Source organism: Mesoplodon bidens (assembly GCF_964165515.1).
Source record: "Mesoplodon bidens genome assembly, chromosome: 6".
Taxonomy (NCBI): Eukaryota; Metazoa; Chordata; class Mammalia; order Artiodactyla; family Ziphiidae; genus Mesoplodon; species Mesoplodon bidens.
The window spans coordinates 5752856-5768371 of NC_138162.1; the positions used below are offsets into that span (position 1 = coordinate 5752856).

A 15516-nucleotide genomic window follows, 5' to 3' on the forward strand; every position below is an offset into this window, starting at 1 on the left:
CAGCACCATGTTGTGCCCACTCCCTCCCCCAACTCCACCCCCAACACCAACCCCCCCCCGCCCCCAGGGCTTTCAGGCTCCAGCCTAAGGCTGGCTGCCCTCTAGGATTACACTGACGACCAGAAGCAAAGATGGTCCACCCCCAGCTCCAGGGAAGAAAAGGCCTTGCTTTCCATCAGACTGGGTCAACTCAGAATGCTATGATTGTCTTAGACCAGGGGTGCTCAGTCCTGGCTGCCTGTTAGAATCACCTGGAGAGTTAAAAACAAAAACAAGGGGACACTTTGCAGCCCTTATGGTCAGAGCATTCTCTCTATTTCAAGAGCCCCTTACCCTCCCTTGCAATAATCTTTTTGAATAAAATCTTTCATTAATAGAAAACCAAGCAAAAAACTGATGCTTGGGCATCTCCCCAGGCCAATTAAATCCTCCCTAGGGGTGGGACCTGGACAGAAGTCTTTTTAAGCTCCTGAGGAGATTTCACTGTACAGCTAGGGCTGAAAACCACCTCATCAGGCCCCCTCCGGAGGTTGGGATGGGGCTGTTTCTCGTGACATACATGGGCAGTGACGGATCAGAGGACAGTGGATGCTGTTCAGGCAACCAACCTGGCCCTGCACAGTTCCCTACTTCAGCATTTGCCACATAATGAACCTGGTGAGATGGTTCACAGCAAGATAAATATGTATGTCCATTAATCATGTTCAAAATGCTCAACCTTGCTCATAGGAGAGCTACTAGTTAAATCCATAGTAAATCCAAAATACTATCACTTACTTAAAAGTCCCAAAACTTGGTAACACTCTCTCAGCTAGGCTCTAGGGATATAATCATTCTTGTGCATTACTAATGAAGGGAATGTAGCTATCAACATAGTATCCATATTAATATCTAACTATCTGCTACTACTATCTACTAAGTAATATCTAGCTATTAATAAAAATTACAAATGCATTTACCCTTTAGCCCAGTACTCCCATTCCCACAGCTATACCTGCACAAGTATAAAATGACAGATATAAGGTTATTCTTGCAGCTTTGTCCGTAATAGCTAAAGACAGGAAACAACCTAAATATCCAGAAACAGAGGACTAGTTGAAAAACCAATGGTACTTCTAAGACAGTGGGATACAACAGAAGCCAACGGAAAGAATGAAGATATCTATATTCCAATATGTAGAGATCCTAAGGATACATTAAGTGAAAAATTTTTTAGGTACAGAACAGTATATACTGCATGCTATCGTTTGTTTAATAAATATATATGTGCTCATATTTGCAAAGGAAACACTGGAAGGATAAGAGAAACTAATAAAACTGGCTTCCCAAAGGGAGTAGTGGAATAAAAAGGATAGACAGGACTGGGATAGAAGCAAGCTTCTCAGAATAGACATTTGTAATATAGTTTTATAGTTTAAATATATGTAATGTAGTTTTGTAGTTAAATCAGAAATTGTACTGTCTATTTGAAATTATTAAAAATTTTTAAATAAAATTTAAAACTGTCACAAAGCATGGAAAATTTATAGGTTTCTAAAATTATGAATAAAATTAAATTTATTAAAGCATAAATTGTAAGTTATAAATGCCTAAATAAGGTATTTTGTTATGCACTACCATCCCCAAACACCCAACTACCAAAAGGTAAGAATATTCAATATAGTGTCAAAAACATATTCCACAAAACAGTAAAAAAATAAACTTCTTGATTAGATGCATTCTAAATCTAAACACGCCCCCGCCCCATTTCAACGTTGTGAAGATTTTCAAAAGGCATTAGTCCATCTTCAAAAAAGTAATGTTTTTGACAGAAAAAATACTCAAGCTATCAAAAAACACTTGATTTCAACCCCAGCTCTATAATGAATCAGCAATATAATCCTAAAAACACGACTTCACCACCCTGAACCTCAGTTTTCTCTACTGAAAAAGAGGAATAACACCTATCCTATCTACATTAGAGATTTCCCCCAAAAAAGTATATGAAAGTGCTTTTAAAATATTTAGATCTTTACACATCCATAAGAAACACCCTCTGTAATTCAGGATTCTACAGAATCACCAATAAAACCATGAATTACTAAATGATATTGCAGAAGCAGAAAGTACAGAAGTTAATGTTGAATCTGCTCAATATCAGGGCAAATTCAGGAGTTGTTTGTTTTGACCAAATTCTTAATACTGGATTGGCTGCCTTTCTTTCTTTCTCATAAAAGTGAAAATGCCAAAAAATAAAACCTATTTAAGTGAAGGTTCCAATTAAGTTTAGGTATTACTATAAATTCAGCCCAATACTCCTGTGCTATACTGTATTTCCAGACTCAGTTAGTGGCGACAAGCAGCCCTTGGCATAAAAAGATAAGAACCTAGGTAAAAGGTACTGTTGGCTCCAGCAGGGGTCTCCCCACCACTTAACCACCAAGATCAAATTGAACAAGTACCCCTTAACTTCAGCCTGTTTATCGGACCTATCCCACACTGTTGATTCTAAGGCAATAACCATTTTCCCAAGCAGATGGCCAATGGTGGTCCTCAGGATTGTAAACTGGACACAAAGAGTCTTTTGTTGGCTAGCTACCTTGTCCCCTTGTTCTGGGGTAGTCTGCTGTCCTACCCCAGACTGACACAGTTCATGATACAGAGGGGGCATTGAGAAAATCACTTAACTAGATTCAATTCCATATTTACTGAGCATCCAGCCTGTAAAAAATATAGTGCTTGACCCATGAAGATGTATGAACTTTGTCTCTACCATCAAGGAACCAAGTACTAAGTATCAAAGAAAATCTGAAAGAAAAATTTTAATTTAAAAGAATTTTAGGACTTCCCTGGTGGGGCAGTGGTTAAGAATCCGCCTGCCAGTGCAGGGGACATGGGTGCGATTCCTGGTCCAGGAAGATCCCACATGCCACAGAGCAACTAAGCCCATGCGCCACAACTACTGAGCCTGCGCTCTAGAGCCCATAAGCCACAACTACTGAAGCCCACGCGCCTAGAGCCAGTGATCCGCAACAAGAGAAGCCACTGCAATGAGAAGCCCATGCACCACAACAAAGAGTAGCTCCCGCTCGCCACAACTAGAGAAAGCCTGCGCACAGCAATGAACACCCAATGCAGCCAAAAACAAAAAAAAACAAACAAAAAAAGAATACCCCCTAGAGTAAGGGCCATGCCTCTGGACTAAGGATAAATCCAAAATAGACTCAATCTAACAAAACACAAACCAAACTTCAGGGTCAAAAGAGTATGTCAGTAACTTAACTTCCTGTCAGAACAAAATGAAAACCTCTCTAAAGTAAGACAAGATCCAAAAATCCCTCAAATGTAACATCCACATGTCTGACATACAATAAAAAATGATTAAACATGCAAAGAAGCAGGGAAATGTGATTCATAATGTAGGGAAAAAGCAATCAATAAAAATAGACCCCAAGATGACCCAGATATTTAAATGAACAGACAGATCTTTATCATAAATACCTTCAAGGATTTGGAGGAAAAGATGGACCTAATGAGTGAAAAGATGGTGAATCTCACTAGAAAAATGCAAACTATAAAAAAGAACCAAATGAAAATTTCACAATTTAAAATGACAATATCTGAAATGAAAATTTTAAAGAAACTTAAGACTAGAAACTACAGAAGAGTTAGTGAACTTGAACACAGATCAACAGAAAGTATCCCAACTGAAAAACAAAAAAAAAATTAAGTTTTGGTTACATAACAGAGCTTCAAAATACATGAAACAAAAACTAACAGAATACTTATATTTTCATTCTCAGTATTGCTTGTGTATGCCTTTTCTTTTTCTTCATCAATCTTGCTAGACATTCGCCTAATTTACAAATTTCTTTCAAAGTCAGCTTTTGGTATTTTTATCATTTCCATTTATTAATTTCTGGGTTTTTTTTTTTTTTTTTTTTTTTTTGGCTGTGTTGGGTCTTCACTGCTGCACACGTGCTTTCTCTAGTTGTGGCGAGTGCGGGCTACCCTTCATTGTGGTGCGCGGGCTTCTCGTTGTGGTGGCCTCTCTTGTTGCGGAGCACGGGCTCTAGGTGCACGGGCTTCAGTAGCTGTGGCATGTGGGCTCAGTAGTTGTGGTGCTCGGGCTTAGCTGCTCCACGGCATGTGGGATCTTCCCAGACCAGGGCTTGAACCTGTGTCTCCTGTGTTGACAGGCGGATTCTTAACCACTGTGCCACCAGGGAAGTCCCTTAATTTCTGTTTTTATTTTTACCATTCTCTTCCTTCTGTGTACTGTGGGATTACTTTGTTTTTCTAGCTTCTTTAGTTAATTGCTTAGCCCCCCTCCTTCCCCCACCCCTGCCATCTTTGTTTTCTAACAAACACTTTAAAAGCTAAAAAAAAAATTTAAGATAGAATTAAAAGCAAAGAAAACCCAAAATCTATCATCACAGCTGTGATTTTTAACACCCCTGCTCAGTAACAAAAGAGACCAAAAAGAAACTTAGCAAAAGTACAGATAAAAAAGTATACCAAAAATAAGTAAGGCTGTAGAAGATTTTAAACGGCACTGTCAACCAACTTGATCTAATTCACATTTATAGAAAATTACAACCAACAACTGCAGAACACATATTCTTTTCAAGTACAAATGGAACATTCAGTAAGACAGGTCATAGGCTGGGCCATAAAATTAATCTCAGTAAATGTCAAAAAGCTGAAATTTTACAGAGGATGTTCTCTGACCACATGGAACTACGTTAGAAATCAGTAAGATATCTAGACTCTCCCAAATATCTGGGAAATAAACACTCCAAACTCAACACATCAAAATCTGTGTTCAAGAAGGAGGTGGGACCCAAGCAGAGTTTTGAAAGGCAGGTGGGTTTTGAACCCACAGAAGAGTGATGTCAGGGGCACAACCACCAAAAAGGCAAGGAGTCAGGGAACTGCAGAATACACACACAGAAGACCTTAAGGGAGTGCTTCTTTTTACTGACGCTCATCATTTAAGAAGCAATTTTAATCTTTTTACCCCGTAGACCCAGATAATATGCCTGACATACTCCTATGGGTATAATTCCTAACTCAATCATGTTAACTCATCCTTTTTCCTCCCACTCATAAAATGTATCTCTTTGCAACACACTTCACAACACACCAGTGGTTATCACATGGAGATCTGAAGCACAGATCTTAACCAATACAAAATGATTTCTTGTTTTCTCCAATTTCTATTATTTTCTTTAACAGGATGTTTCGTTTAAATAAGGTAAAAACTCTTTTCGTTAAATCATCTTTGATCATCCTCCGTTACTTATCCCAAGACTGAAATTTCCGTATTCTTCTATATTATAAGCATATTTCTTAAAGTGGCAATAAGATTTCATGAAAAACAAGAAAGCCATACAAAATGTATTAAGACTATGGAAAATAACAGGATGCCTTAAAAAAAACTGTACAAACATACAATTTTGCATTTTCTTAGTTCATGTACCACAACCCAATACCTAATAAATACAGGGATATAATCTTTCCAAACAACCTCTTTTTAAGGATCTGATTGAACTTTAATACCTATAAGACTCAATAGCTGTATGTTCTCCCACCTCCTGATGTGTTTGAATGCTTAGTATAATTTAACAGTGATGAGAATTACAGTGTTGATCTATCAAGTTCCCATTCAATTACCTTGAATAAACTTTTATTTGAAAAGAGTAGTTTTAAATTGAGAGTAAACAATTTCTGAAAATCATTTTTCAGTTAAGGTCATACATAGCAAAATATCTGATATAAACAAATTAATTAAGTAATACCTTGAAGGACATAGATGTACTAAGTTAAAATTAGAAAATCCAGAAATAATTTATAGAGAAAAAAAAAAGCTTCAATTTTTTTAAAGCATTAACTAGAAAAGCATTACAAAACTTTAAAAATTGAAATGAGGGCTTCCCTGGTGGCGCAGTGGTTGGGAGTCCGCCTGCCGATGCAGGGGACACGGGTTCGTGCCCCAGTCTGGGAAGATCCCACGTGCCGCGGAGCGGCTGGGCCCATGAGCCATGGCCACTGGGCCCGCGCGTCCGGAGCCTGTGCTCCGTGGCCAGAGAGGCCGCGGCAGTGAGAGGCCCGCGTACCGCCAAAAAAAAAATTGAAATGATTTTATATTAAAAGTATTCACTACCAAGAAAAATAGGAAAAATTGTGTGCAATTTTTTTTAAACTCTGAAACTTTCTGATTTAGGGGGAAAAATCCACAGAAATATAGGATTTAAAAATCATTCCCACGCAAAATTTGAATGTCGCCCCCCCCCCCGCAAAAAAAAAGTTTCAAACTAATCCTATATAAAAATGTAAAGTCTTAATATCATAAACTACTGAATAGCACCTTACTTATATGAAAGACACATACATGGAGATTTCCCTTGGGGATGCCATCCATTCTCCTAGCTTTAAATACCATCTAGAACCTGGTGACTCCCAGGTTCTCTCACCAACCTGGATTGCTTCCCTGAATTCAGACTTGTAGACTCAACTGTGTATCTGTCATATCCACCTGGATGCCTAACAGGCACTTCAGCTCCAGATCTTCATCCCCCAACCCATTTCCCCAAACCCCGCTCCTCTAGTTTACATTTCAGTAAAAGGCAACGCCATTTTTCCAGTTATTCAGTCCAAAAACCCTTGACTTCCCTCACACCCCACGTCTCATATCGAATATAAGAGCAAATCTAGTCTGCCGTGCCTTCAGATATTCACAGAATCTGACCCCTTCACCACCACCACACCCTGCGCCAAGCCTTCACCATTCTCATCTAGGGTAGTGCCATCAACAGCCAAGTGGAATCCCTCCTTCCTCCTTCGCTTTCCTTCAGAACGTAGCAGCCAGAGAGATTTTATTAAAGCGTAAATCAGGCCCTGTTACTCCTCCCTCAAAATTCTCCCAACACCACATAAGTAAAAGTCAAAATTCTTGAGATGGACAACAAGGCCACATTCTTCTCCAGCCACCTCCCCCCACCGCCCATTTCTTCCCCCACAACTCTCCTTCTGCTCTCTCTGCTCCAGCTACTCTAGGCTTCTCCGTGAACCTGCTAAGCAAGCTCTGCCTAGGGCCCTGTGCGCCCTGATTCCCCTCTGCCTGAAAGCCATTATTTCCATGGCTTGCTCCCTCACCTCCCTCCTCAGGTCTTTATTCAAGAGCCACCTTCTCAGTGGGGCCTCTCTAGCCACCCTAACGAAAATCACCCCCCTCCAATATTCCCTGCCCCCTTTTCTATGTTATTCTTCTCCTCAGCACCTACCACCACCTAATATACTCTATATTTTACTTATTTAGCTTATTTATGGTCTGTCTCCACCCACTAGAATGTAAGTTTAAGAAGGGCAGGGAAGTGTTTTTATTCACTAATGTATCACCAATGACTAAAACACTACCTGGAACATAGTGTGAGCTCAATAAATATTTGCTGAAGAAAGAAGGACACACTAAGGTAAACAGGTTTACTAGTGAATGCTTTCAATCCTGTTTTACCAGCTTTCATAAAAGTGAATTTTCTGGGCTTCCCCGGTGGCGCAGTGGTTGAGAGTCCGCCTGCCGATGCAGGGGACACGGGTTCGTGCCGCGGTCCGGGAGGATCCCACATGCCACGGAGCGGCTGGGCCCGTGAGCCATGGCCGCTGAACCTGTACATCCGGAGCCTGTGCTCCGCAATGGGAGAGGCCACAACAGTGAAAGGCCCGCGTACCGCAAAAAGAAAAAAAAAAAAAAAAAAAAGTGAATTTTCTTTGTCAAGACACCGAAATTTGGAACATATGGTCCCTGAAATAATATCATGGCTTCCTTTTTTTCCCCTGCACATATGACCAGCCCTTTGACCCTGAAAGGTCCCAGCAAAAAGCTGCCATCTGCCCACTCCTTTCAGATTCACCACCACCGTGCAACATTATTCTTGGCTTCCAGATTCATGTCTGGTTCAATGTTGTATGCTATGGCTGCGAGTTTTTTAATCCAATCTATATGGATGTTAACCAACTCTAGAAAGATCAGCCTGTGAGAGATCAAGAACCATTTGTTCCCCTAGAAAAAGTATACCCGAAGTCCAAAGAAATTGATTTGTCTTCAGTAAAACATGATCTAGGCAACTTCTTTCATTAAAAGGTGCTACAAAGAAGTGATTATTTGGTTGGGCTCCCATCAATTTGGTTTTCAAACCCTCATAATTTGGGTATTACAAAATAAAACAAATTTGTTGTAAAAGGTCTGGAATATCACAAATGCAAAGTAAAGAGTGAAAGTTTTCTGCTGTTCCACCTAAATCCCAATTCCCTAGAGATGAACAACTATGTCAGTCTAAATCCTTCCACACTTTTTTCTGTGCATGTACAAATAAATAGTTAATTTTTGTTTTACAAAAATACGGCCATATCATGCAGACTGATCCCCATATTGCTTTCTTCCACTTACCATTACATGGACATCTTTCAGTGTTGGTACTTTACAGTATGCTGGCAATAAACATCCTTATATGACTTTCCTTTTTTTTTTTGCACACACCCTTATATGACTTCTTGATAGACTTTCTGTAGCAGCAGTTCTAAAACTTTTTTTATCTCATGACCACTTTACTCTCTTGAAAATTATATAGGACCCCAAAGTGCTTTTGTTTATATAGGTTATCTCATCAATATTTACCACAGTATAAATTTAAACTGAAAAAGTTAAATCATTTATTCATTTGTCCACCTAAAAATAAAGTTTATTATCACTGGAAAATAACTTGTTTTCCCCTGTTTATAGATAATTGTAGGTATTGTTCTTTGAAGGTATACCAAACTCGCTAAGTGGTAGTTTCTTAAAGATTAGTTTTGAGTAGAATCTAAAACTCTATCAATTAATTTTTGTATTGTTACATTAAAATCCAATGGTCCATCTTGCACCTTGAATGAATCTTTTTTACCTGTGCCTGATTTTATAACATCATGTGTTGATCATTTAGAAAACATCAGTTCACTGAATTATGTAGATTTTCCAAATAATACATTCCATTATAAGATATCAAAATAGCACGTTTGTAGATATTACCACCAATCTCTACATCACAGTAGCAGATACAGGTTTTCCAAAATCCTAATTTTCGCTGGAAAGCAAAAATTTTATCATTGACAATAGACCCTACCAGTTGTCTTCCTTGAAAGACTCTGTTATACGTTTTTTAATCTGAATAACCATAGTTTGTCGGTAAACATGGTAGTCCATGAAAAAAGCGGCAAGTTCAGCTCGCAACTAACCACTGCCCAAGCACTCTTCCTAGAGACAACCAGTGCACAAAATTACTTCCCCGTTCATCCACAGAAGATTAACAAGATATAAACACAAGAGTCAAGAGTTAGTAAAATTAATCATTTTTGCTGCTTCACCAGGAACATTAAGTGAAAACCAAAAAAAATTTTTTTTTTTTTTTTACTATGAGTGCATGGCATGAAGAATACAATGGCTACTATAGTTAGTCGCCACAGCCTGGATTCATGCGTAGGAGACTGCATTACTTTTGCACCAATAGAGCAAAGAGTGCCAATAACGTCTTAGTATTGTGTTAATACGAAAAGTTTTAACCTCTGGACCCCCCGGAGGGGTATAAGGCACATGTAAGGCACTACAGTGTTCTATACCAGGGTAGTTTCCTAGAAGTGAGATTACTGGGTCACTGGTATGTATATTTTAAATTCTGATAAGTTTGGCCAAAGCTCTCCAAAACGTCTGTACCAATTTTCACTAAGGTTGCATGATCATCACTATTTAAAAATGTAAACAATTCACTTTATAAATCCTGAATTTGGGAAGCGCCATAACATTACTATAGTTGCCTGTCTAAAACCAATGCTAAAATATAACTAATGTTTCAAGGCAAAGTAAAATCCAAGTACTCAGATTATTTAGATGACGATTTCCGTTAAGAAAATCAACCTCAACTGTCAAATGCAAGTTCACTGCATAGAGACCTTTGTTCATTGTAGTCACCCATTGTTAAGGGTATTTGTGATTGAATTTCAAAGTATATGCTACTTGCACACGTCCTACATTTGCTTATTGGGTGGGTGGGCTCAGTTGATATTTTAATGTAAAGTACACGGTTTGAAAAATGTCAGGCTGTGGCAGTACAAACAGGACCCTAATTAATTGGTGCATGGCTGTCCCCTGTCCCAGACATCAGTCTAAGCTGACGCTTGCTTAGCTTTAAAACTTCACGCAAAATTACTGGACGTGACCCGTATAATATGTACTGTCAGCACTCAAAGGCCAGTGACTTTCATAAAAATGTCAAAGACAACCTTTCTTGTCCCAAATGTCATATGAAACAGGGAGAGAGGAAGAGGAAAAAGCTCCATCCATGGCAAAGGAATACTCCTGGTGTAAGGTGAAATAACTAGAAGCTGGGGATCCCCAATTCACAAGGAATGCTGCCTCCCCCGCCTCGACTGTTCCCACATAGCTCCAAAGTGAGTATTTTCAAGTTCTACTTATGACTGAAAAGGTCAAGACTATTAGTGTCAACTAGGACCTGTGGTTTTTAACTTGGAGGGGAGCACAAACCCCTTTGAGGATATGGTAAAAGCTCCCTGTAGGTAAAGTAGTAAAAGATCCACGCACCGCAGGGGAAGAAGACCCCATGCGTTAGATCAGAGCAGAATCGTGGACTATGGATCCTGAGAAACCACTTAAATCCAACCTCCTCAGGAAGGTGGAATAGTAAAATGGCGTGTCCAAGGTCAACAGTGAGTTAGAAGGGGAATCAGGCAAGAAATAAGCAACTCAAAGAGATTTTGAATAAAGCCATCCAGTGTCACCAAGTAACTTTTTCTTATACAAAGAAAGTCCCACCAGAAACTAAGAGTTAACTACAGAAACAGAAGTTTTAAGTAAAACTGGAAAGAACCGACACAAGGGCTGTGGTTCAAAAGTTCCTTAGGCATCCCGAAGCTGAAAACAGGACCAGAAAGCTTGAAAAGCACTCACCATGTTCCACAAAAACATTGCAGTGTGGACCCCCATGCCTCGATGATTCTTTCTTCCCTGCTCCTTTGATAAAGTGCAGGGCAGGCAAACTTGGCCTTCTCTGGTCCCCAAGAACTTTTCCAGGCTGCTGCCCCATAAAGTAACGATTGGCACCCCTTTCCAGAAGAGGGTTCAAGATCTTTCAGAATGATCAGTGAGCTTAGAAGGAAAACGATCTATATGTGGGATTTCACATTCACCGCATCTCCACAAGTCAGTAATTGAGGTCAATCACAAGACATCTTCCATAATGAAAGGAAGCGAAGATTTTAGGTTGACATATGTAAACAGAGGAGTTCAGATTATATTCGCAGTTTATCAATTCGAAGTAATGTAATTGCGACGTGATCCCAAAGTTTCTTGATTTTAAGTGTCTTTTACTGGCTGAGTAAGTTTCTTCCCTTTCAAGGAGAAAAACCTAAACAGAAATATTCACAGGGTATGCTGTACAAGGGTCAGTAAGGCTAAAGTCATGTCGATTTCCACACATCAAGAAACGTTGATCGTGTCTGGATGCTCCTCCAGAACTTTTCCTGGGGAAGTCACCCAACCCCTATCTTGGTGTCTTCATCTTCCGACAAACTTCCTGCTGCACTAGCTGCCGCTCCTGCTTCTCTACCCTGCTCTCCGGAAAAGGACACGGGTCACCCCGACTTCAGCGAGAGCTGGCCCTCCACTCAGACGAGAAGGAATGCATTGCCAGCAACTTTTAAGTCCGCTTTTTAAAAGGCCTGTGAAACCAGTCCAAGCTTTTCCTTTGCATTAAAGTTTTTGGCTGGGCTGAGACTAAGGGGGCCGTAGGTGACATTGGAAGAAGTCAGGGCATTAGAGGCTCACGGGAGCAACCTGGGGGGAAGGGGAGGCCCCTTGACAGCAGGGATGGGATTTGAATGGGGGGCTCCGAGACCAAACCTGGGGCCGGGAGTCGGAGCAAGGAGCGGCTCGGGGGCAAGAGGGAGGCTGCCGGGGCGAGGCACGGGCGGCTTACTCCGGGGGCGACGCTCCTCCACGCCTCAGGAAACGGGGTGTCCCAGGTCTGGGGAAAGAGACCACCCCGAGGGTCCCAGAGCCGGGGCGGGGCTGTAAGGGACGAAGGACTCTCACGGCCCCGAAGGCGGGTCGCGGGCGGAGCGGGGGAGGAGGCCCGGCCGCCTCAGCTGCTCCGATCCTGGGGGTCTCTGCCCGAAACACCCCCTCCCCCGGCCCCGGACGTTGCTACGGCCGCCGCCGCCAGGCAGTCACATCCCCCGGGCTCCGTCGCAGGACCCGACCTCCCCCCCAGGTAGGGGCCGTGGACAACGGAAGGGCTCCTCAGCCGCAGGACCCGGGAACCGGCTCCGGCTCCAACGCTGTTCAGGGACGGTCACCGACCCCCGCGGCCGCCATGATGGATTACGAGCCGCTCACAACGAGGCCAGGCCCCGCCTCTGGCCCCGCCCCCGGTGACGTCCGGTGCGCGCCGCGAGGTGATCGGTACCCTCCCGGCGCCGCTTTCTGGGATGCCGCCGGACCTTTCGGCTCTAGCCTCCCTGCCCTCCGGAGCCCAGCCCCGCACGACCTGTTAAATGTGGTTTTTCCGAGCACAAGGTGAGTGGTAAGGAAGCTCCCGCCTCCCCTGTACTGCCGTTGGTCTCCGAGAATCCGGGTCAGATCACTATCTTGCATCCCATTGGCCAGTAGGGACAGTACGGCTAGAGCTCCCAGCCAACCACTTTTGGCGTAGCCCGCAGGGTATGCTGGGAGTCGTGGTCCTGCGGCGCCAGCCCCTGTCAGAGCTCGCCGGGGACTTGCCTTCTACTCCCAGCTCCTGAGCTTCGGTCCCGCCCTCCTGGGAGCCGGTGCACTCTATCCGGCCTCGCGTAGGGCTGGCCGATGGCTCCCCTGAGCGGGTAATTAAAACCGGCGAGGAACCAAAGCAAGGGGAAATCTGCGGATTGGATTTCCCCAGAACTGGAGTTGGATTACTTCCTTGAGCCTCTTTAGGAGAGAAAATTTATCTCGCTTCTGGAAACTGAGGTATTTGGTGACTTCACCGCCCCCCCTCACCCCCAGCTTCCACCTTTACTCCAAGAAGCATAAATATTAGAACTAGCGAAAAATAGACAACTGGAAAGCGTCCGACATTCTGCTAACGAATTCTTTCTTTGGAGTATCAGAAAGCTCACCCATTAAAGAAACAAAATTTAAGAACCTTTCGGAGGCAAAGCCAAACACAATCTTAGATGTTTGGGTGAGAAGGAACCTTTGAGATTAATCTCAAACTCATACAGTGATGTATGTTAACTTCTGGCGGGGGGCGGGAAGATTAAACAATCTGATTTCAGAGGTGTACACATATTTACATGGAAACATGTTAGCCGAGATTGTTGAGTAGGCCTACAGAGCTAGCCGATGACCCGGACACACCAAACCCACACCTGCCATAACGCATTTTATGCAACTAAAATGTACCCTTGTCCCCAGTTCTTCACTCCATGTCTCCCCAGAGCAGTGCACCTACCTTCCCCGGATATACCCATTTCTAAGGGGATCCACTCATCACAACACCTAGTCTATACTATGCTGTTATAACCTGTATTCTCATTTAATCCTCACTCTAGCCCAGTGAGGCATGGATTGCTAACCCCCATATACAGATGGGGAAACCGAGTGAGATGTGACTTACTCAAGGTCACTGGCCTAGTGATGTGACAAAGTCACTATTTTTCCACCGTACCATTCAGCATCAAGTAACTGTTGACTTAATGTCAGACAGTTGTTGTTGTTTTTTTTTTTTTTTTTGCGGTACGCGGGCCTCCCACTGTCGCGGCCTCTCCCGTTGCGGAGCACAGGCTCCGGACGTGCAGGCCCAGCGGCCATGACTCACGGGCCCAGCTGCTCCGCGGCGTGTGGGATTTTCCCGGACCAGGGCACGAACCCGTGTCCCCTGCATCGGCAGGCGGACTCTCAACCACTGCGCCACCAGGGAAGACCCAGACAGTTGATTTTTTAGAAGTTGCTACTGACAGTAGGGGGAAACCAGTTGCATTACAGGTGTTGTACATTCAGTTACTGAGTTGTGTATTTTAGAAATACTTTTGCTGGATTGGGAAATGGTGCTAATTTTATAGATATTGGCTTGAAGAAAAAATAGTCACTTGGAGGTACTGAATGTGAAGCATATGAATATGTGTGCCCAGATTTAGAACTGGAATTTATATTTAGATGTTAATTGGATTAGCTTTGCTCTATCACTAAATAGTCTGGCTGACAGACTTGGTCCTGGCTTGTAGATCACTCTTCAAACTTCAACAACTTTGTTGAAGTTGTTGACTCTTCAACAACTCACCCATTCTTATCCTGATTATCACCCTAATCTTTCTCTTTGAATTTTGCTTTTTATTCCTATTAAAGCTTTAATCATTTCCTACACATCTTCATTCTTCTCTCTAGTTTAGCTTAAAATTGAGCAATCAAATCAGGCGCACTCCTTAAACTAATAATTAACCCACACTTCTTACTGACCCACACTTCTTAAACTAATAATTCATTCACAAGCATTGTTGAGCCCCTGTGTACCACTGTCCTAGGTGCTGGGATAAAATTGAGGGGGGGGGGCACAAACGGATTCATCCTTGTCCTCCCAGAGCAGACATGGGAGGGACAGGCAATAAGTAAAATGAGTAAAATCCGAAGTATTGGTCTCGATGCTGGAAATAAAATTTCTGGACCCCATAACCTTTCACAATCAGTCCAACCCATTCTCTAAAGGGTTGCTTTATGACGCCTCTCTAGAGCTTAAACCTACTGACTCATAGTTGCTAATGAGTTTTAATGAAGTCACTGTAATTCCGTGAATGGCTTTCATTTATAAATGGGGGTCATATCAAACTTTACAAGGTTATCGTGAGGATCAAATGGGATCTTGTTTCCCACAAAGATTGAGACTATGCTTCCTAAAGTCTGGGTAGAAGCCAACGGCACTAGTTTTAGGTGAATCCCAAGCCCAGACTGTAATATTTTCTTCCACAGATGCACTGTATAACACTGTAGAATGATACTCTAAAGGACTTAAAACTAGAATCCTGAGCCCAGCAAATGCCTGACAGTCAGAAGTAAATAAGTGTTGCCATTTTTGAATAAATCCCTTTAAGCTCATATATTCTATTAAAAGTGATTCAGTTCAGTCTAATTTTGTCCTCATGTTTATAAAGCAAAGCAACCCACAAGTTGCTACAGGGATTCAGTACCCATGTAAAAACTTCAGCTTTTTTTTTTAAAAAAAAAAACACCTACTGGAATTACACTTAACAAGGGCACCCTCTAGTGGGCCAAAGAAAGTGGATAATCACCGAAAGGTGCTTTCAGACCTTTATACATTTCCACTTAGTAGGTAATCACTATTCAGAATATACTGAATGAACGGCAGAGGCTGGCAGCTTGGGAGACCAAGTGAGAAAGATAAACTTGCAACGAACCCCCATGTGGTCCTGGTCAAAACCAACCCAAACCAGGGATGC

General features: G+C 42.2%; 2 protein-coding genes across 2 annotated transcripts in view; both read right to left on the reverse strand.

Moving 5' to 3' along the window:
- ABL1 (ABL proto-oncogene 1, non-receptor tyrosine kinase) overlaps nucleotides 1–11691 on the reverse strand; it is a 134867-nt gene extending 123176 nt beyond the window's left edge. Inside the window, exon 1 of the mRNA XM_081238217.1 lies at nucleotides 10979–11691. Within this exon, the coding sequence (XP_081094343.1) occupies nucleotides 10979–11114 (136 nt within the window). The 5' untranslated portion in view covers nucleotides 11115–11691. The remainder of the gene's footprint in view (nucleotides 1–10978) is intronic.
- A 28-nt stretch (nucleotides 11692–11719) lies between these two features.
- LOC308619443 (uncharacterized protein) lies at nucleotides 11720–12598 on the reverse strand. The gene has a single exon (XM_081238219.1). The coding sequence runs from the start codon at nucleotides 11823–11825 to the stop codon at nucleotides 11727–11729; it is 99 nt and encodes a 32-aa protein (XP_081094345.1). The 5' UTR covers nucleotides 11826–12598; the 3' UTR covers nucleotides 11720–11726.
- Between the last annotated feature and the right edge of the window lie 2918 nt (nucleotides 12599–15516).

What these genes read in the sequence shown, in the direction of transcription:
- LOC308619443 (XM_081238219.1), bottom strand. Translation starts at nt 11,825, where the DNA reads ATGTCACCTACGGCCCCCTTAGTCTCAGCCCAGCCAAAAACTTTAATG.